The 22,109-nt window shown below is 37.5% G+C and overlaps 2 protein-coding genes across 2 annotated transcripts; both read left to right on the forward strand.

Moving 5' to 3' along the window:
• The first annotated feature begins 14,978 nt into the window (after positions 1-14,978).
• On the forward strand, positions 14,979-17,082 carry LOC135084103 (uncharacterized). The gene is made up of 2 exons (XM_063978848.1): positions 14,979-15,381; positions 17,066-17,082. Exons 1-2 carry the CDS (start codon positions 14,979-14,981, stop codon positions 17,080-17,082), a joined length of 420 nt encoding a protein of 139 aa, XP_063834918.1.
• Positions 17,083-18,420: 1,338 nt separating this feature from the next.
• Positions 18,421-21,802, forward strand: LOC135084224 (facilitated trehalose transporter Tret1-like). The gene is made up of 3 exons (XM_063978959.1): positions 18,421-18,507; positions 19,249-19,384; positions 19,879-21,802. Exons 1-3 carry the CDS (start codon positions 18,463-18,465, stop codon positions 21,126-21,128), a joined length of 1,431 nt encoding a protein of 476 aa, XP_063835029.1. The 5' UTR covers positions 18,421-18,462; the 3' UTR covers positions 21,129-21,802.
• Positions 21,803-22,109: the final 307 nt, after the last annotated feature.

Consider the following 22,109-nt stretch of genomic DNA (forward strand, 5'->3'; position numbering starts at 1 on the left):
ACTGTCAACTATGTAATTACTATAAGAGCTAGTTGAAAGCCTAATATAGGCATTATTTTTGATAAACATAGGCGGTACGAATTTCGCCATAATTAAAAAGTTAATGCGCGATAGTAGTTAATAATAATTACAGTGATACTGTTATTATTATTAAAGTAAATAATAATATTATTATATTACCAATATTGTAAATACTTAACTCATGACTTTTCATACAAACTTTGTCAGTCTATAACTTCTATACTCCATCGATAACGACATTGAGCTTTGGTTGGGGTAAATTAATATAAGGTAACTTCATTTAGTCCCAATAATTGATTCTGAGTTTTTCGTCCATACAAAATGGAACTGACTCCTTTATGCAAAAATCGTTAAAGAACATAATAATAACGTATAATAATAAAAAGGTTTTCATACAAGCATTTTTTAAACCAATTTCGAGCCTTGCCCCCAGGATTTAAAGTATCGATATCTTATCGACTCCATTTTATCTTTCTTCTCTCTAATTGCTTTTTTCAAAGTGTGCGTCACGTCACGCGGCCATTGATTGGCCATAAGGCACGCCTTCTGGCCAATCACAGCACTTTTAAGCCGGTTGCACATGTTGTCGTAGACTCTCAGTCGCTTTGTTTTTACACAGTTGAATGTGTGTGTGGGAGCTGTGGTGGGGGAAATGTGGGGACACTGGTTCTCGTTGTAGTTACGCGCGACTTCATATCTATTCTCTTTCTATGATCTGAGGTACCTACCTATAATGCAAATATAGGAAAAATAAATAAATAAAGAATAATCATACCGCATATTTTGAAATTCGCCACTACTCGCAACGGAATCAAGTAAGTAATTTGATTTAATACGTCATAAATTGTAAACCGCTACGTTTGTACGGCGGAACCCTCGGTGTGCGAGCCCGACTCGCACTTGGCCGGTTTTTTACGGTTTACAGCGGTTTCTTGAGCAAGTTTCTTCCTCGATATTAAAGTATTGCCATTAGGTCTGCTATTTCATTCTCCTTCTTAATACGGAAATTAATAAAGTCCGAGTTAATAACACAAACAAACACGACAGTCTGTGAGAACAAGTCCTAACTGTAATTTTCAGCTCTAAAACATCTACCAATAATCACCAGGTTACTTCTCCGATTTTGGCTCAAATCCACAATCCAAGCGCCAAACCCGCGACCGACTAACAATCAATATTACACATTACCCGAATAAGCAAATAAAGCAATTTCTCAACGGGGGGCCATAAACTCTTCCGCGGATCCGGGGCATAAGTCAAATTTGTGCGAGCTCGTAAAATTGTGGCGACCGGGGCAACAATAGACTTGGAGAATAAATCAAATCTCGGAGAGCATTGTTCATTTGACGCTCAGTGGGCACACACTACTAAGTACTTATGTAACTAGATAATAACATGTTAAATGTACCTACCTAACTTAAGTATTTATGTAAATAATCAAATAAGTAAGTACGGGTTATTATTTTAATGTTCAACCGACTTCAAAAAAAGGAGGTTCTCAATTCACCCGTATGTTTTTTTTTTTCTATGTTTGTTACACGATAATTCCGCCAATTATGAACCGATTTGAACAAATCTTTTTTCGGCGTATAGGTAATACCTCAAGGGTGGTCCCATTTAAATTTAATAATAAAAAAAACAACCCCCAAGGGTGAAAAATTGGGGATGAACTTTTTTATACGCAATATCTCCGCCGATTATAAACCAATTTGAACGATTATTTTTTTGTTGCATAGGTATTATCAAAAGGGTGGTTTCATGCGAATTTGAAGAAAATATTTCACCCCCAAGGGTGGAAAATTGGGGATGAACTTTTTTATACGCAATATCTCCGCCGATTATGAACCAATTTGAACGATTATTTTTTTCTTGAATAGGTATTATTTGTGTTCACGCATTGAAGTCGGTTTTCTTTTTTTATACATACAGTATTTTTTTAAGTAAGATAGAGTCTTGTAAGTAAAGCCCTTCAAGACAACATTACTTAGGTTTTATAAGAGCCTTTTAGACCCCTTCATGGGGTATAATTTTTAATCTTTTTATTTTGCTTCAAATATTTGATGATTCGTTACACTCTCATCACACAGTGTTTGGTTTGATAACTTGCTTGATGTCCGCAACTCAAAATAGTAGGTAAATATTTTTTTTCTGGGTAGGTAGGTAACTAACAACGAGTAGGTTCCTCTTATTTTTTATATCCACCATACTTCTTATGATTTTCACTTTTTCAACTGCTGGAACAGGCTTGGTTGTAGTAGGTATACTAAAATTCACCAAATCGCCAGTTTCCGTGGTCTCCCTGGAGTCTGGACCAGCGGCCATTTAACGAGCTCGTCGACCGCACGACTGCAAACGGCCGAATCTATTTCATTCAACAACTAAGCTAATTAATTGTTAATGTTAATTAATTAAATTAATTGTGATACGTGCTAAGAGTAGGACTACTTAGGGACTACACATCAAACAGAGAACGGGCAGCAGCTCCGACCCGCCTGCCAAGCGTGGGGATTATGGCAAAACTCACTCTCCACTATAGTGGAGGAAGCTCAACGCTCATAGTCCAGCAGTGGACTGTTAAGGGCTGTTAATGATGATAATGATAACATGCTTAGAAAGGTGTCCATTAAACCAGTCGGCAGCACATCACACGGATGTGCTTATCCTTAAACTTGGAGTGAAAGTGTGGTTGTGTTCCCCAGTCGATGAAGCACATGATGTCGCCGTGCCCGTGCCCAAACAACTGCACGCAGGAAGATTTAATGAAGGCTGCTGACAACGCCACTCTTGTAGCAGAGTTTTAGGCTGCCACTGTGTAGGTTTGTTGTCGAAATGATAAGAAGATAAAATCTATAGTTTTGAGCATTTTCTCAGGAATACGTATAAAATAAAAGTAAATTGCGCAATTCCTACCCAAAATAGCTGCTTAAGGAAAAAATACAAGTTGTGTCGAAAAATGGGAGTTAAAAACACACGTATATTCAGGCAAACAAACGACAGATTTATATGAAAACACCTCTACATACAGGGTGACGACATAAAGCAATAATGTTGTTTCAGCCAAATGACGTCCACTGCTAGACAAAGGCCTCCCCCAAGGTTTTCCACAATGAACGGTCCTGCGCTGCCCGCATCCAGGCTCTTCCCGCGACCTTTACCAGATCGTCGGTCCACCTAGTAGGAGGCCTGCCCACGCTACGTCTTGCAGCCCGTGGTCGCCACTCGAGAACTTTCCTGCCCCAACGGCCATCGTCTCTACGAGCTATGTGCCCCGCCCACTGCCACTTGATTTTAGCAATTCTGCGAGCTATGTCGGTTACTTTGGTTCTCCTACGGATCTCCTCATTTCTGATTCGATCACGCAGGGAAACTCCGAGCATAGCAAAGCAATAATAAATTTAATCTAATGTCATAATAAAATTAAAAAATAAGGTAAATCCAATAGCTTTTTAAAGCTTTTTAGTTTTAAAAGCATAAGAAGCATATTTTTTAAATTCTTTAACATTTAATAATTTAATGTAACTTTTCACATAGTATAAGTTCTGTTATCGCTTCGGCACTGATAAACGTCAAAAAGTTGTTAAACTTCGGCAAAATTAATTTTAGAAATCCAGCTCATTAATGCATAATGAAAATCATCTAAAGTCACGAAGTTTTTAATAATTACGCAGCCAACCAAGTCAACACCTCAACAACAAGTTAGAATGATTCTTTTTTATTTTATGCAGCACAAATCGGGTATTTGAATGCAATCGAACCTAGTCTAGGATGGTACACACCTGCCCTGTAAGTGCCTTTTCATTCTCGCCTTGAAGATTTTGATGATTTCATGTTGATATTATAGCCTGACCAGGAACATAAAAACCCTCGCCATGTTGCGGAAAACGAATGGTACTAATTTCTTTTAATGGCAACAGTAACTAAAAACTTCATTGATATGTCACCTAACATGTCAGTCTATTGCTGTCAAAGTGTAAACAAACTTTATTTTAAACTAGCGGCCGCCCGCGACTTTGTACGCGTGGATCCCGTTTTACCCCCTTCATCTATGTATCTTACGCGGTTTAGATTTTTTCATACAATTTTTTTTCCCGCTAACTCCCGTTCAGGTGGGAATTTTGCAATATCCTGTTGTAACTAAGCTTTAAGTTTACTAAGGTACCTGTATGCCAAATTTCAAGCGTCTATATTACGCGGTTTAGATTTTTTCATACAAATGTTTTTTCCCGCTAACTCCCGTTCCCGAGGGAATTATGCAATATCCTGTTGTAACTAAGCTTTAAATTTACTAAGGTACCTGCATGCCAAATTTCAAGCGTCTATCTTACGCGGTTTAGAGTTTTTCATACAAATGTTTTTTCCAGCTAACTCCCGTTCCCGTGGGAATTTTGCAATATCCTGTTGTAACTAAGCTTTGAGTTTACTAAGGTACCTGCATGCCAAATTTCAAGCGTCTAACTTAAGCGGTTTAGATTTTTCATACAAAAGGATTTTCCCGCTAATTCCCGTTCCCGTGGGCATTCTTAAGTATCCTATAACCTGCCCAGGAGTATGAAGAATAATTGTACCAAGTTTCGTTAAAATCCGTCAAGTAGTTTTTGTTTCTATAGGGAACATACAGACAGACAGACAGACAGACAGACAGACAGACAGACAGACAGACAGACAGACAGACAAAAATTTTACTGATTGCATTTTTGGCATCAGTATCGATCACTAATCACCCCCTGATAGTTATTTTGAAAATATATTTCATGTACAGAATTGACCTCTCTACAGATTTATTATAAGTATAGATGTGCGCAATTGATTTTGTGAATTATTTTGCTAAAATCTTTTTATAGTCGTGAAAGAAAAGTGGTTCACAATGTGTTAAAGTATTTGTCGAAGAGAAATACTAAGGGTTCGGCAATATTTTCATTGAATAATGTTTCCGACAAAGGTTGTCAAATTGACTGACATGTTTATCGTATAGTACAGTCCACTATGAAAATGAGCTGTGGTTTGTTTCAACTACCTATTTTAAAGATTTTTGTCACTTTGTAAGTGTTGAATTTTATGGAATTGGGAAAGAAGTACCGATTTGAAGCGTTCATGAGCAGACATTGCAGTTGAATATTCAAGTTCTGAATTTGATTATTGATGAATAATAAAATAAATCCTACTAGCTCGATTGATGGTTTCATTTAATTTATTTAAACCAGGTTACCTATAATAATATTTTTTCATTAATTTATGAAAATATCAAATTAGCCCGTAATGCTGAATCCTGATACATAAAGTTAGGCTATTAATTTAACACAGGTACGACTGTACTCAGTGTTGCACTATCAAATGCAATTGACGCGCCTCTATGCCAGGGTTTTTATGTTCCTGGTCAGGCTATAGTTTTAATTTATTGTCGTTTCCACCCTGTATATCTCCAGACGCAATGTGCCGCCACGGAAACGAAATAGTATACGTCACGTGATAGTTTAGTGCGGATGTGACTTTTACATTATTATTTCTTTATAATATATAATAGATTACTGACATAATACGATAACTAAAAAAATCATATCCTCCTTCTGGCGCAGTCGGGTAATCAACTAATTGCATTTACAATAAACTTAAATGCTTCAGAAAAGTTATTCTAATAAGTTAATAAACAAATGAACAATGCTGGTTACTTATTTAACTTGACTTCCTTTGAGTTTAGAAGTCTAGTCTAAGATCTAGTAGAGACAACACCGGGTACGATTCCGACTCCCAGTCAGTCCGATTGGGTCATGCCATTACCGCTATTTAGCTAAGGGTAGTATTTAAACGAGTGACTGTAAATTTATGTTGTAAGTGTCAAAAATAATTAATGTGGGCTAAAGAATTACTAAGTGAGCGACTGAGTGCGAGTGACGAAAAATCAAAAGAATAGCAACTTACAAAAAAAAATTGAGTTCCTTAAAATACAAAATGAGAAGCTTCATAATATTTGAGCGACCTAATATTTGATTGAGTGTCAACGTTAGGTCCTGCATTTTTTTCAATATTTGGCAAATGCTTTTTTTATACTGAGTGGTATTTTGAACTTTAATGAAGTGTTTCGAATGCAAAAACTACTTTGAAAAATACTATTATGAGCAGCGTATTATGAGCCCACATTTAAATAAAAAATGATCTTATGAAATAAATATTTGACGGAACACTATTCTAGTAGCGAAAAAAATAAATCATTAAAATTTAAGGGTAGGTAATCAAATGAAACAATGTATTATTAAAAATGAAATAAATTTGTATTTTCTTAAATCGAATCAACAAAAAAAAAAAACAAAATAAAATAAGTCGCTTCTGTCGACCCAAAAAAAAGTAATTTTATTAATAAGGCTCATTGGTACCTATGAGGATTGAGGAGCTCTACCTACTCATCGTCACTGTATGATAAGTGCTGGCTTGGACTTAGCGGGCCGGCCTCGTTTTCTTTTTTGTCCAATAGGTATCAGTTTTGCTTCCAGTGGCGGTGTTGTTAGTTTGAGCCGAATTGCTAGACCCAAAACGTGTTTGCATACATATTTTGTTAAAAATTCGGGACAGTCACCCGCCCCGATTCGAATTCGCGCGCTACAGCGCGCGAATTAATTATTAATTATTTATTAATGAAAACTACAGATTGTTACAACAATCTGTAGTTTTCATTAATAAAGCGTATCAAAATAAAAAAACATGAGACCTCAAATATAATATCAGTAACCAATAATCATTAATAAAGCAGCTCACAAAACTTTGCTTAGAATTAACTTTTTTGTAGTTCGTTCAGTAAAACCTCAATTAGAAAAATCTAATGTATCTTCATATTAAAGTTGCCCTCTCTGTATTTCTAGTCGCTCACTTAGTAATTTAGTCGCCCGGATAGTATTTTTATGTCTGAAATGTAATAATCAAAACCCACATTTTGTAAGCTCGTTCTGGATTTTATTATTGATCAATATTCGTCGTTAGTTTGGTAAATTTTTCGCTTACTCAAATTCATACCGCTCAAGGTATTAAAACAGTATGCCATCATCAGTCGCAAAGTTTTTTTTTAGTCGCTCGTTTTATAATTCCCCTTTAGCTAAGTACCAATAATTGTATTGGTTACCTACACAACCAAAGATGCAATAGGTGTGATCATCACAGTGATGTGCTTTAAACTGTTCTAATTTAAGCAAGGTTCGATGTTAAGGCTCGACGTGGTAAAACCAGAAACATAAAATAAAACGAATATTCCCGAAATATCCTGAATAAAACAACGCGTCCACGTTAGACATTACCGCCCAAGCGTGATTTATATGTCTCACAAAATTATAACTCATTGTACAATATTTCTTTGCGTTAACAGAATATTAGCGGGAACGAGAAAATAATGCCCACTGAGTTCGCATGGATGGCTACTTGGGCTTTATCTGGGCAATAATTTATATTGTTTTGGGTATTTTTCATTTGGTGATGATCACCCGAAAGACAGAAATTCTAGGTCATTTTGGAAAACCGTGAATTATGAATCTGGCGATATGTTTATTAGACGTATCCAATTTAAAATCAATTGTTTAATTACAATGCAGAAGAACAAAGTGCTGGATTTCTCAATGAACGAACAGTAGTTTGTTTTTCATTGCCGGAGCGCCTGAAAAAAAGTGTTAGCAATAACAGTAAAAGTCGGATATGTGAGCGCATTGCTTGCTACATTTGATCAGGTCAACAAACTTACCGATTTAGACAAATAAATAAATCATTTTATTGTTTAATAAATGTCACAATGAGGAAAACATAAAGTAAACATTACCTTTTCACTGTCACTTACTGTCTCTAGATGTTTAGCTTTATAAACAGCAAGAATTATTTACCTTTTTGCGTCTATTGCCATTATACCTATGTACCTACTTACCTAATCTTTTATTTTTATCAATTGCTATCCAGGGCATCCCGACAGGTAATATTAAAGATAGAATTAGAACGAACCTATTTCTAAGCTAACGTTTATCCGGTCAATGAGTTTTATTCAATTAAACCAGAAATGATTGTGCATATTTTATTGTGACAGTGCCTGAAATATAACGAAGGCAACAAATTGCCTTTCTAAGTTATTGTGATGGTGAGTTGAGGAAAATATTTATTTCTCTGTGGTTAATTAATTATCCTAGAGGAGCACCTTTAAACCGCAATTTTTAGGGGGACACGCACGAGATACCGATTTTCTGTGACTGTTGACCTGTTTTTTGCAGGAACTGTTTTTTTCAGGATCCCGTTTAGTAGTTACGTGTTTTAATATCAACTTTCACATGAACATCCTGTTTTCTGTGTCCCGCAATAAGTCGATTCGTTCGAATTTGTGATTTGAATTTTGCGGAATTCTGACTTACTAAAGTTCACGCAGGCAAAACCGGACAAGAGCTTGTATTTAATAGATATCTAAATTACACCCATTGTGCGTTTTTCTCAAAAACGTTCGGAATATTTATTGCTAAACTCGCTTAAACCGAAGTTATTCCTGAGCACAATAATTTTCGACGCCCCATCCGAAAAGTTTAAATTAGAGACGTCACGGTAATCCGATTGCCGATTCAATCACTTTAATTGATTCCCCGACCTTGGCAAGTTTTATGAGTTTCGGGAATATCATCTTATTTACGATGAATTTTTGATATTTTGAAATTTTCTGGAACACGTATTTTTCAGTATATTTAGATTATGAAAATTAATCTAATGTTGTTTTATATCAAAATAGGTAGTTGTGTTGTGTAGAGTTGAAATGCTACTTAAATTAGCAGGAAATACAGGTACAACACCACACACACAAGGTCCTCCCACAAGGTGGACCGACGACCTCATAAAGGAAGGAATGTTTGGAAGCAGGCCGCCACCAACCGGCCATTGTGGAAATCATTGGGAGAGGCCTATGTTCAGCAGTGGACGTCCTATGGCTGAAATGATGTTGATGAATATCAAAATAGGTTTAGCAATTGGCAGGAATAGTTAAAGGTAAGTTTGATAGGATGTCGACTGTTAGATACCTGCATTGATGCACTTACCTTAACTGGGTCTTTTCAAGGCGAGAGTAAATAGGCACTTACAGGGCAGGTATGTACCTACCATCCTAGACTGCATCCTCAGATCATAGAAGGGAACTGCATCTTAACATGAGGTGCGATTGTGGTCAAATTTTTATATGTGGTATTTGAATGTGGTATTTGAAGGTGTATGCGTAAACGGTGTGTTTGCATAAATAAAATATTTGTATTTGTAATTCCTGCTTTGTTCTGCACAAAAAAATGGATCTAAAATTCGTTACCAATAAATCGATAAAGTCATTATTCGTATTTATAAATAATTACAGCAAATGTAGAGACGTAGCGAAGCGTTTACGAAAATGTCGTAAAAATTACCTATAATATCGTCTAAAAGACGTCACTCTCTAAAGTAGACAAACTTTTGTAATGTATTATGTAACCTGTTTTAAGACAAATAATACTTTCAATTCTGTAGGATTTAAATAAACACCGCCCTTTGCCATAGTTAAAAAGTTAATACTTTTGTCTATGATGCTAACTCTGTATTCTCTGTCCGTCCGTCCGTGTGGACGTCAATAAACCGTTTAAATTGAAATAATTCCCTCTTTTATTAGTATACTTCCAACAGGTTATGGGCCGTCCCGTATACCCGTAGTGAAAGGGAGAATTTCGACAATTTATTGAGATAAATCGGAGAATCACATTTCGAAGTAATATTCTGAAAATTTTTCCCGATCGAAAATGGCTACCGCGAACCTTCAACTGGAAAAATTGGCCGGTCGGGAAAATTACTCGACATGGAAGTTTGCAGTTAAATCGTATCTAGAACACGAAGATTTATGGGAGTGTGTTGATCCAGGAATCAACGTTGATCCGAAGAAAGATATCAAAGCCAAGTCGAAATTGATTTTGTTGGTAGAACCAATAAATTTCGTGCATATTGAAAGTGCTTCGTCCGCCAGAGAGGTGTGGAAAAGAGGTGTTGAGGTTGCATTTGAGGACTCCGGGCTATCTCGAAAAGTCGGATTATTGAAGGATCTGATAAACACCACCCTAGACAACTGCTCCAGTATCGAGGAATACGTTAATAAGATTATGAGTACTGCGTACAAGTTACGGAATATCGGCTTCGAAGTTGGTGATGAATGGCTGGGAACACTCATGCTGGCAGGTTTACCGGATAATTATAAACCGATGATCATGGGTCTGGAAAGTTCCTGCATAAAGATTTCATCAGATTTTGTGAAGACAAAACTTTTACAAGAAGTGAAAGTCTCCGAGTCTTCTGCATTCTATACAAAGCACAAGAATACATCTAATACAAAGCCAAAAGGAAAAGGTCCCCGCTGCTTTAAGTGTAACAATTATGGGCATTACAAGAGCCAATGCAAAGCTACTACTACAGTGAAGAATAATGATAACAAGAATAATCATAACACCTTTTCAGCCGTTTTTTCAGCTTTCAGCATGTCAAATCAAGACGAGTGGTATGTTGACTCGGGAGCTACAATGCATATGTCAAGACGCTCTAATTGGATGTATGACCTGCAAGCACCTCCGATTAATAAAATAATGGTGGCGAACAGTGACTCAGTCTCCGTGCACAGTATGGGTAAAGTAAATATACAGACCCGTTATTGCAAGAATGAGAATCCAATCCAGGTGAGAAATGTCTTGTATATTCCTGATCTGAGTACAAACCTTTTGTCGGTTAGTCAACTAACCAAGAGTGGCTGTAAGGTAGAGTTCACTGACACGGGCTGCAACATATTCAATGCCAACAAGACTCTGGTAGCAACTGCGAATTTATGCAATAACATGTATAAACTTAATACTGTTACAGATAGTGCATATACAGTTTCTCATAATGAGAGTAAGGTAGATATTACTACATGGCATAAGAGGATGGGGCACCTAAACATGGCTGATGTGAGGAGATTAGAGGTATGTGCTGAAGGTATAACTATCAGTAACAAGGAAGCTGATAATGTTTGTGTCACATGTTGTGAAGCTAAACAAACTCGATCACCGTTTCCCCATTCTGGTTCGAGGGCGAAGGCGCTGTTGGAAATAATACATACCGACTTATGCGGTCCAATGGAAACGACATCGGCTGGAGGAGGAAAGTATTTTATAACCTTCATAGACGATTTTTCACGCAAAGTTTATGTATACTTTTTGAAGAGCAAAACTGACATTCGATCGGTATTTCAAAAGTATAAACAAGAAGTTGAAAATGAATTGGACAAGAAAATCAAAATTTTGAGAAGTGACAATGGGAAGGAGTATTGTAACCAGGATTTTACTAACTTTCTAGCAGTTTCCGGCATCAAACATCAGACGAGCTCTCCGTACTCACCTGAGCAGAACGGGTTGGCCGAGCGGATGAACAGGTCTCTTGTCGAGCGTGCAAAGTGCATGCTATTTGAAGCAAAGCTGAAGAAAACTTTTTGGGCTGAGGCTGTTGCTGCTGCAGCTCATGTCATCAACAGATCGCCGTCACGAGTACTGGGTGAGGTAACACCATACGAAAAATGGACTGGTAAGAAACCAAATATTTCACATCTAAGGATTTTTGGCACTAAGGCCATGGTACACGTTCCTAAACAAATTCGACAGAAATGGGATCGTAAATCACGTGAACTAATATTTGTTGGATACTGTGAGAACACAAAGGGGTATAGACTGTTTGATCCTATTAACAAAAAGATTGTCATTAGCAGGGATGTAATATTCATAGAAAAAGATCTTGAAACTGAAAATATTACACCGGAACCTGTATCATTGACACAGTGTGTTAATATTCCCCTGGATGCAAACAATGATTGTTCAGATTCACAGAATAGTACCGAAATAAATAACACTCTAACAAATGAAGAGGATAGCGTTCAAATTGAAGCGGAAACTAGTACGATGAGTGACACATCAATTTACAGTTGTGATAATGGAAGGTCGGATGATGAGACCTATTACCCTGATACAAGTGATGATACTGAGGAGAGTAGTTTTGAAAGAAATATAACTTTGAGGTCACACCAGAGACGCAACCTTCAAGGCAATAATGTCATGTGTGTTATGCCAATTTCAGATCCACAAACTGTGAAAGAAGCTATGGCAAGTACTAAGGCTGAATTTTGGAAGGATGCTATGAATGAAGAGTACAAGTCTTTATTAGAAAATAAAACTTGGGAAATTACTTCGCTACCAGCGGGCAAACGTGCAATACCATGTAAGTGGGTTTTTAAGACGAAGACGAATGAGAAAGGAGAAATTGTTAAATATAAAGCAAGGCTTGTGGTCAAGGGCTGTTCTCAAAAACCCGGCATTGATTACACGGAAGTATTTTCACCAGTGGTAAGAACGACTTCGCTTAGATATTTGTTTGCTCTGTCTGCCAAGTACGATATGGATATGTGGCAAATGGATGCCGTATCAGCGTTTCTCCAAGGAGACATAGAGGAGGAGATATACATGAAAATGCCTCCTATGTATGACAACACTGATAGTACAGATAGTGAGAAAGTTTGTCGACTGAAAAAGTCTCTATATGGATTGAAACAGGCTAGCAGGCAGTGGAACAAGAAGCTTGATGCAGCATTAAAAGAATTGGGTCTTTTACAAGCTAAATGTGATCCTTGTATCTACTATAACATTGTGAATGAAAATGACATGACTTTTATGGCTATTCATGTAGATGATATTATTTTGTTCACAAACAATCAAGATAGTAAGGCTCGTATTAAGGAACAGTTATTCAGCAAGTTAAAAATGAAGGATTTAGGTGAACTGAAGTACTGTCTTGGAATACATGTAGAAAGAGATAGAAATAAAGGCACTCTGTATTTAGATCAAAGAAAATATACAGGGTGTCCCGTAATGTAACGTCAAGCCGGAACTGGATGTTGAGGCAAGTTGTGCTGGTTATCAGAAAAATTAAAAAAAAAATCTATGTGGCATATTTTCAAAATAATAGGCATTTAAAAAAAATCTAAAAATTCTACTCCAGGTGACGGTCCTTTTACTCGTGTTGCCACAAATCTTCACTTTTTCCAAAATTTTTTTTTGTTACGTAACCCTGAATAATGCTTCTCTAAATTGTTATCAAAATTACAAAACCAGCTGCTCCAGCTTGGATGAAAAAAATACATTATTCCCAAAAAAAAAATCCAAAATAAAAATTTTGCCTAGTTTAAACTGACTGTACTGAAAAAAAAATGTACTACGCGAGTGTGGCAAGTGACGTCATAATTTGGCGCATTTAGTAAGGATTCCAAAATGGTATAACACTTGGTAAATTTTTGCTGTAATAGTCGACAATTTTTGGTTTTTTGGAAATAGTCCCGTTTTTAACTTTATCTACCTTGGTTAAAAATTATTATTCTAATGTGCCCAAAATTCAAGTTTCTGTGACTGACTACCGTACAGTCAGTCACAGAAACTTTTGTCACTATGACAGTAATTAGTAGTTGACATACTGTGACAAAAGTCACCCGTGCGCGCGCGCCTTTACTACCTGCTCTGCCTGCACTTGTACTTGGTAACCGGGATAATAAGGATATGAAGTTTCGGTTATGGATACGATTACGGATATTAGAATAATATTATACCGGTTTCGGTTACGGTCACGGATATGAAATCATTTCAGATTATCCGAAAGTTTCGGATAATTTCGGTAACGGAATTATTAGAATTTCAAAAATGTAGGTACATAATACAAATAGCAAGATGCTGCGTGAGCGTGACCGACATAGCTACTTTATGTACCAACTAAGACGACACCTATGTATGATAAAGGTAAAACAGGCTGGCATATTAGATGGTGCCAGCGAATGCCAGACAAGTTGGTAACAAATATTAAGATTTAAGGTACAATTCCAAGACGGGCCGCAGACCGCAAACTGCAACCGCAAACTGCAAAACTATGAAATCGGCAGCGCGACATTGCAGCTGCGGCGTGTATACTGCAGATTTCATAGAGTTTTGCAGTTTGGAATTGTACCCTTAGACTCCGCCTTTATCCGAAACTATCCGTAACTTTTGAATCAGTTTCGGTTACGGTTATGGATATTTTTTTATTTCGGATATCCGATAGTTTCGGTTACGGTTACGGATATCCATAACATCCCTGCTTGGTAAGATGGCCCTCTCCGTCCCGCTCATAACTTTTAAAATGGCTTCTCCACCTCACTTAAGCCAGAAACTTGAATTTGGGCACATTATTTAGAATAATATTTTTAACCAAGGTAGATAAAGTTAAAAAACGGGATTATTTCCAATAAACAAAAATTATCGACAAGTACAGCAAGATTTTACAAAGTGTTATACCATTTTGGAATCCTTACTAAATGCGCCAAATTATGACGTCACTTGCCACACTCGCGTAGTATATTTTTTTTTCATTACAGTCAGTTTAAACTAGGCAAAATTTTTATTTTGATATTTTTTTTGGGAATAATGTATTTTTTTCATCTAAGTTGGAGCAGCTGGTTTTGTAATTTTGATAACAATTTAGAGAAGCATTATTCAGGGTTACATAACAAAAAAAAAAATTTGGAAAAAGTGAAGATTTGTGGCAACACGAGTAAAAAGACCGTCACCGGGAGTAGAATTTTTTGATTTTTTTTAAATGCCTATTATTTTGACAAAATGCTACATAGATTTTTTTTTATATTTTTCTGATAACCAGAATAACTTGCCTCAACACCCAGTTCCGGCTTGACGATACATTACGGGACACCCTGTATACAGGAGGTATTGAGCAAATATGGAATGGCTGATTGCAAAACTGTAAAAACTCCAATTGATCCAAACTTCAAGTTTCAAGGAATAGAAAATACTGAAGAAAGTAAGATATTGAAAGACATTCCTTATTAGGAAGTAATTGGATGTTTATTATACATTTCACAGGTCACTAGGCCCGATATTAGTTTTGTGATCAATATGTTGAGTAAGTACAACACCAAACCTCAACAGCAACACTGGGCTGCTTTGAAACGAGTGATGCGTTATTTGAAGGGTACTCAAGACTTCAAACTGAGTTATAAGAAGAATCCAGAGGAGACAATGACGCATGGCTACTGTGACTCAGACTGGGCCAGCTCAGAAGATGATCGGCGCTCTTGCACAGGTTACACATTCTTGTTTCAGGGAGGAATGATTAGCTGGAACTCGAGGCGGCAACCTACTGTAGCGTTGTCTACAACTGAAGCGGAGTACATGTCGCTGTCATCGTGTATACAAGAAGCTTTGTGGCTGAGACAACTTCAAGAAACATTTTGGCCACAGTTGAAGAGTGAACCGATGGTTATTTATAGCGATAACCAGAGCTCAATCAAGCTTGCAGGTACCGATGGATATCATGCCAGAACAAAACACATTGACGTGAGGCACCATTTTGTCCGAGACAAGGTACTAAGTGGAGTGATTGATGTTCGCTATGTACAAACCAACATGATGGTTGCAGATGCACTTACCAAGGCAACGACGCATGCAAAATTAGAATACTGTGTATCGCAAATGGGTTTGTGTTTAAGGGAGGATGTAGGATTTAAATAAACACCGCCCTTTGCCATAGTTAAAAAGTTAATACTTTTGTCTATGATGCTAACTCTGTATTCTCTGTCCGTCCGTCCGTGTGGACGTCAATAAACCGTTTAAATTGAAATAATTCCCTCTTTTATTAGTATACTTCCAACAAATTCCATTCTAAACTTACCTTCTTACTTACCTAAGTATTACCTAAAAATTTGGAAATCGAAAACATGATATTTTTTACCAATACTCCCTTCCAAAAAGCCCCGTATGTTTTTGTTTTTATTAAGCCTGAAGTTGTAACTACCCACCCTGCAAAAAGGGGGTGTAATGTGTTTAGCGAAAGTTTCAAACTGTATAATTGATACGCGCGAGGTCTGAATTTTTAACAACCTCTGTGGTTTTGTTGAGTAGTTTTTTCAATGTCTGGCTTTTTGTCTACGTTGTCCTTATTAATTAGTTTTGCCTACGGTTTCACTTGGATTTCGGTCTTCTGTCACACAAATTATAATTTAGGTTTTAAGTATTTTAAGTGAACCAGCAAATCGTACGCACAGCGTTGAATAGAGCTCTGTGATTGGTTCGTGTGTCACCCTGCGCGTCCACTCGCACTGTGAGACCTCATAGTAGTGTTTGTGAATACGGGCGTTAATCAGGAAGTAAGTAACTACCTACTTAGAACTTTACTCGGAGATCGTGAAAGAGGCCTTTAGACTTTTTGATTTGATAACAAATAAAATAATGTTATCAAATCAAAAGGATAAGATATTAAACCTAAGAAATAATGGATACCCCACACATACTTTCACCCTTTATACTTACAATCATATTATTTTTTTGCGACTATGTACCTAAGTATATTGTCCTTAATAATCTCGCGAATGTAGAGTCTACACAAAATCTGACGCCTATTCTCAAACCGCACGACAAAGGTCACGTAAAAAGCCGTCATACCCACGACCCTAAAAATGGCTCCGAGTTTACCCGCGCAAACTTCTAATAACCAATATCGAAGTTGCCCGGTGCAATTGGAAAATGGCGTTACCGGAATGGACTTTGACCAGTTCGGCCCACGAGACGGGAACTAAAAATTGTGTTATCGCTTTTGAAGATATTATGCCGTTGAGGGTTAGCTTGTTACTGTTACGTGATCGTTACAACTTGTGGGTACTTGTGTTCTTGGCAACGCGAGCGTTCTGCGGGTACTTGTGACTGAGAGAACAAAGTTATAGAATGTATTATGAGATCAATTAATTTAAGCTCTATTTATTAATGTTGAAACAAAGGCTAAGGATCATTGGGGGAGGCCTATGTTCAGCAGTGGACGTCCTGTGGCTGAAATGATGATGATGATGATTATAAGGTTTGACAAGAATTTATTCCGCCCCATCTCAGCTCCAGCCTAATTATGTTGTTCCGAAGTGATGGTAGGGCAAGCTATAATAAGTTTGGGATCATTTTTATGTATGAATTTGATTTTTGTCTTTTACTTTTAGAATTTGAGACCTCATAAGTAATAGTAGGTAATGTTTGTGAATACGGGCGTTAATCTACCTACTTAATAAATTTTCAAATAAGTAAGTGGAAAATTACGGAATCTAAAGTTACCTCTCATTTTATTAAGAAACTTATTGTTTTGCATATTTACATAAAATTCACAAACAACTGACTGATACACAACACAATAGACACCAAAATTGCGTACTTCAAGGTCTATGTTCAATAATAAATGTTGTTAAAATAAAAGATTTATAAACGTTGTAAAAGTTATTGTCTCAGTGAGAAAAACAATTAGTTCTGCTGTTAATAGCTATTTAAGACTCACCAACTGTGTATTATCATCACGTTTTAACGTTTTTCAGCGAAAACCCTGAAAATATTTAATTGAAACCAACTAATATTAAGTTCGAAAAGATCTGTCTGTTACCTTTTAATGTCTAGATTGCTAAACCTAAATGGAAAGGCTTAGGCTTAGACATTTATTTATTTATTTATTTAAACTTCAGTATACATACTAACAATGCACTGTGCCGGATGGCATTCTCTGCCAGTCAACCACGGGTCATGCAGAAAGAGTAAGGCGGTGCAAAAAATCTGCATTACCGATTGAGTCCCAGACGGCATTAATTAATGTCATAACAATTGATTATCTATTGTGTCTAGATTCGCGGAGCTTGAAGGATTAAGTACGTCGCAAAAATAAATTCTTAGGGCGTGAAATAGGGGCTGTACCTAATTTGTATGATAGTTAAGATCATCATCATCATCATTTCAGCCACAGGTCGCCACTGCTGAACATAAGGATGATTGATGATTTCCACATCTCCCGAGCGCTTTCCTGCTACCTTTATGAGGTCGTCGGTCCACCTTGTGGGTGGACGTTCCACGCTGCGTTTTCCGTTACGCGACGTCCACTCCAGAACCTTGCTGCCCCAGTTCTGCATAGTATGTGCCCTGCCCATTACCACTTCAGCTTGCTAATCCGTCGGGCTATGTCAGCCATTTTAGTTCGTTTACCGTTCTCCTCATTTCTGATTTGATCTCGTAAAGAAACACAGCACAGCCCTCTCCATAGCACGCTGTGCAACTTTGAGCTTATGTATAAGGCCTATAGTGAGAGGCCACGTTTCCGAATCATAAGTTATCACTGGTAACACACATTGGTTGTAGACTTTAGTCTTTAGGTACGTGGCCTGTAATAGCTGAGTTATTAAATTATGAAGGTTTTTTACATTGCACCCATGCAAAACCGGGGCGGGTCGCTAGTTTTAAATGATTGTGTGTAAGTAATTAATGGTAATTTAATGTGGTAGCGTGCTAATTTTACAGCTGACTTTTTACGGTTGAACGACTTCAAAACAGATAAGCACTGCTGTGGTACGTTAACGTGAAAATGCCAAAAATGGCTCGCAGTGATCACATTTACTTTTTAAGACAGGTTGGTCATATTATTATTGTTTATTTATTGATGTGTTCTTATATTTGTTAATGTTTATCAGTGTGCGGCTTCTTCGTGTCCAATGTATTATTTTATTTATCAGAGACGTTGTACGTCGTGCGACTCACCGGTATAATTAGTTATTTTGTCTAGATTCTTAGGCTAGTTTCCTAAAACAATTTTTTTAGTCCGTCAATTTTAGTATAAAACAATATTCGACACGTATATTTTTAATTGTCAATCAAACAAATAATTACAAAGTTATAGTGCGTTGAAGTTCCGCGCGACGTCACAAAGTGCTGCACTTTTACGCACTCACTGACGTCACGGGCCTTTTCTTTAGAACTTTGGCACGCTTTATCTCTTTACATTTTCATTAGTTTTAAAAGGGGAAAAATACGTGTCGAGAAGTTTTTGATAAGCTAACTGACGGACTTAATTAAAACTCTTGCTTTTTTACCCAGGAAACATCCCTATTGAAGAAGACTATCGAAATCGATAAGACTGGGTTATCCATTGTTTTTGGAATACTAAGTTTAAGAAAAAGTGAATATTCATAATTCCTTTTGCCTCTGATAAATGAGGAAAACACGGGACTATTCCCACCTCTCGTTCCTACTGCTGCAGCTCCTTTGTAGCCACTTAGCCAGGACCTACAGCTTGACAGATTTGATAAATAAGGAAGTGTAGTGGAGTCTTTGGTGATGATAATGATGAACATTATTTGGTGATGACTTCCAGGCGTTCGTCACCTTCACAGTATGCGTGCAGTCAGTGGGCATCGGCATCATGCTGGGCTTTCCAGCCATCCTGAATCCTGCGATCGTGGACCCGGATAGCGACATCAAGGCTACGTCCAGTGATGCATCTTGGCTTGGTAAGTTTGTTTCACTAAAGATATACAGCAGCATAAAACAGTAAGGCAGTTCTTTATTATCACTACTCGGTTCCAATACGGGATGTAGATCGTTTCATCCACGAAGAAGCGCCCCACCATTCTTCCGCTAATGTTTGAGTGTTATCGGTACACGCTAAATTATTCATAAGTGTACACGCACACTACAATAATGACGCTCGGATTGCTCGAATCAAACTCTCTGCACCCCGCGCTTCCCTCAACCAAAAATTGGTGGGGCGCGTCTTCGTGGATGAAACGATCTGTACTCGGTTCCAATACGGGATATCTTGCTCGTGAGTCGTGATAGAAACGCTGAGCAGCTTTGCGTGGCCTTGCTCAGGAGTCACTCGTGACATAAAGGCCTGAGGGTTCCGTCATTGTATATTTTACTCAGTAATATCTAATGCATCAATCCATCCATCTATCAGGTAATGAAAATCAGCTTATGTGAACATGTTTGTTGCCTTTTTCAGCATCAATCGTTGGAATGGCTGGAGTTCTCGGTTTCTTCGTCCTCTCACCATTACTGCAGACTGCTGGACGGAAATGGACGAATATCCTCAAGAATTTAATAATGGGCATTGGCTGGATCATATTTTACTATGCAACCTCTTTACCAGCATTATACGCCGCCAGATTCATACAAGGCATTTCCATGGGAGGCATTTATATCAATGTCATTCTCATCGGAGAATATTCGGACCCTGATCGCAGAGGTTACTATACAGCATTCCAGAAAGCTTCCCTATCAGCTGGAACGCTATTCTGCCATGCCATGGCTCTTTCCTTCACTTGGAGAGATGTCGCAGCAATCGCCATTATACCACCCATGTTGGCAACAATACTCACATGCTTCTGGCCAGAGTCGCCCTTCTTCTTAGCCATGAGGGGACGTTTCGACAAATGCGAGAAGTCTTTCCACTGGCTCAATGGGACGAAAAGGAATCAAGAACTGAAGGATTTGATATCTTCGCAACGAACAAGGATAGAACAAGAAAAATACGATCAACGAACCATCGGAAAATGGTTGCATCTGTTATCAAGGCGTGATTTCCGGAGAGCGTTGTTGATAGTCGCCATTTTGACTGTAGCAATTGATTTGAGTGGCCGTAACTTTTTGAAAGCATACATAGTTCAGATCATGACGAGTTTAACAGGCAGCAAAACGACTGGAGTGTATTTCTCTATATTATCAGATTCTCTAGTTATTATAGCTTTGCTGTTATCCAGTCTAGTTATTAAATTTTGCCCGAGGAGAAGGCTCCTTTTCACATTTGGTCCTTTGACTGTTCTCACGCTTATTGTAATAAGTTTGGTGTTATTTTTGAAAAACACTTATGACTTCAATATTTCTCTATGGGTCGGGCCGTGTTTGATTTTGTTTGTGAATATTGTAGTACACATGGGAGTGAGTCCGGTAGGATTTGTGATATTTGGGGAGATATTCCCTTTGGATTTGAAAGGTTTTGGTTCTTTTTTCAGTGGGATTGTGTTTACAGCTTCGTACGGTACAACACTGAAGCTAACACCAGTTTTGATGGAAAGTTTAGGTGTAGAAGGCGCGTATTTTATTTACGGATGTTCTTTGACTATATGTTTAGTTTTATTATTTTTCATTTTGCCAGAAACTAAAGACAAGACTTTATCAGAAATAGAAAGTAGATTGAAAGGTGAACCAAAAAGTATTTGTGAAAAAGAAAGCACATTGTTGGGCGTGAGTTAACGTAATTAGACGTTAATTTGACTGAATAAATTTAATTCGTAGGGAAACTTAGTGATTAAAGACTGTAATAAGTTATTTTAACGACTGTCTAATGCAGGGTTTCCCAATTTTTTTTGCCAAGGAACCCTAATTGATTATACTTTTCCTAGCGGAACCCCCGTACTACTCCGCCCGCACGCCCTGTCCCTCCCTTGTGCGTAAACAAGTCGGTGCGAGCGAACAACGTCGGTCACGAAACGTGGGATAATATTTTTTACGGAACCCTTGCGGCCTTTCCACGGAACCCCAGGGTTCCGCGGACCACTATTCGGGAACCGCTGGTCTAATGTATTTGCAACAAAGATCAATGATCCAAACCAAATAATTAAGCGAAACATCCATCTTCACACGTTTTAATGATAGTGACGTTTCTTAGCATGACGTGCTTAATATGCTTATTTATGTCACAAACACCTTGAAAACACGTGATAGATACCTTTTATTTTATTGTTAAATATTTATTAAAAGAACACGAAAAAAAAGTTTAAAATAATGTTGTATTCCGCAGACTCGTAACAATATACAGGATGTCCCGAAAAGAACATTCCGAACTTAAGGAGATGACAGACTAATGGATGACCCATCTATAAAAAAGTATCACCATTAAAATTTCAGGTACGATTTTTTCATGTTTTTTAATCCCCAATTTTGAGCTCATGCTGCTGTGTGTACCAATGAGCAGATAATTTTCTTATTCGTCTTGAGAAATATTGACTCTGAAATAGTGATACTTTTACTAAAGTATTTTTTAGTTTATTAGCCTACCATCTTTAGTTTGGTACTGTTGTACGAGGTCTCGAGATTGGAGTTTTAAAAAACAGTTTGTTAAGTATTTGAAGTTTATTCACTTTTTAAACATTAATTTTAAAGACAACCCGTTGCAGCAAGCTCTCAAACCGAACTAAACTTTACAGTGGGGTCTCTGGCGCTCCCGTAGTTTAG

Source organism: Ostrinia nubilalis, chromosome 25, assembly GCF_963855985.1.
Source record: "Ostrinia nubilalis chromosome 25, ilOstNubi1.1, whole genome shotgun sequence".
Taxonomy (NCBI): domain Eukaryota; kingdom Metazoa; phylum Arthropoda; class Insecta; order Lepidoptera; family Crambidae; genus Ostrinia; species Ostrinia nubilalis.

Excerpts from the sequence above, each read along its gene's own strand:
- LOC135084103 (XM_063978848.1), top strand. The coding sequence starts at position 14,979 with ATGTTGAGTAAGTACAACACCAAACCTCAACAGCAACACTGGGCTGCT.
- LOC135084224 (XM_063978959.1), top strand. The coding sequence starts at position 18,463 with ATGCCAAAAATGGCTCGCAGTGATCACATTTACTTTTTAAGACAG. Across the intron at positions 18,508-19,248 it reads ACATTTACTTTTTAAGACAG|GCGTTCGTCACCTTCACAGT; the intron begins GTTGGTCATATT and ends GATGACTTCCAG. Across the intron at positions 19,385-19,878 it reads CAGTGATGCATCTTGGCTTG|CATCAATCGTTGGAATGGCT; the intron begins GTAAGTTTGTTT and ends TGCCTTTTTCAG.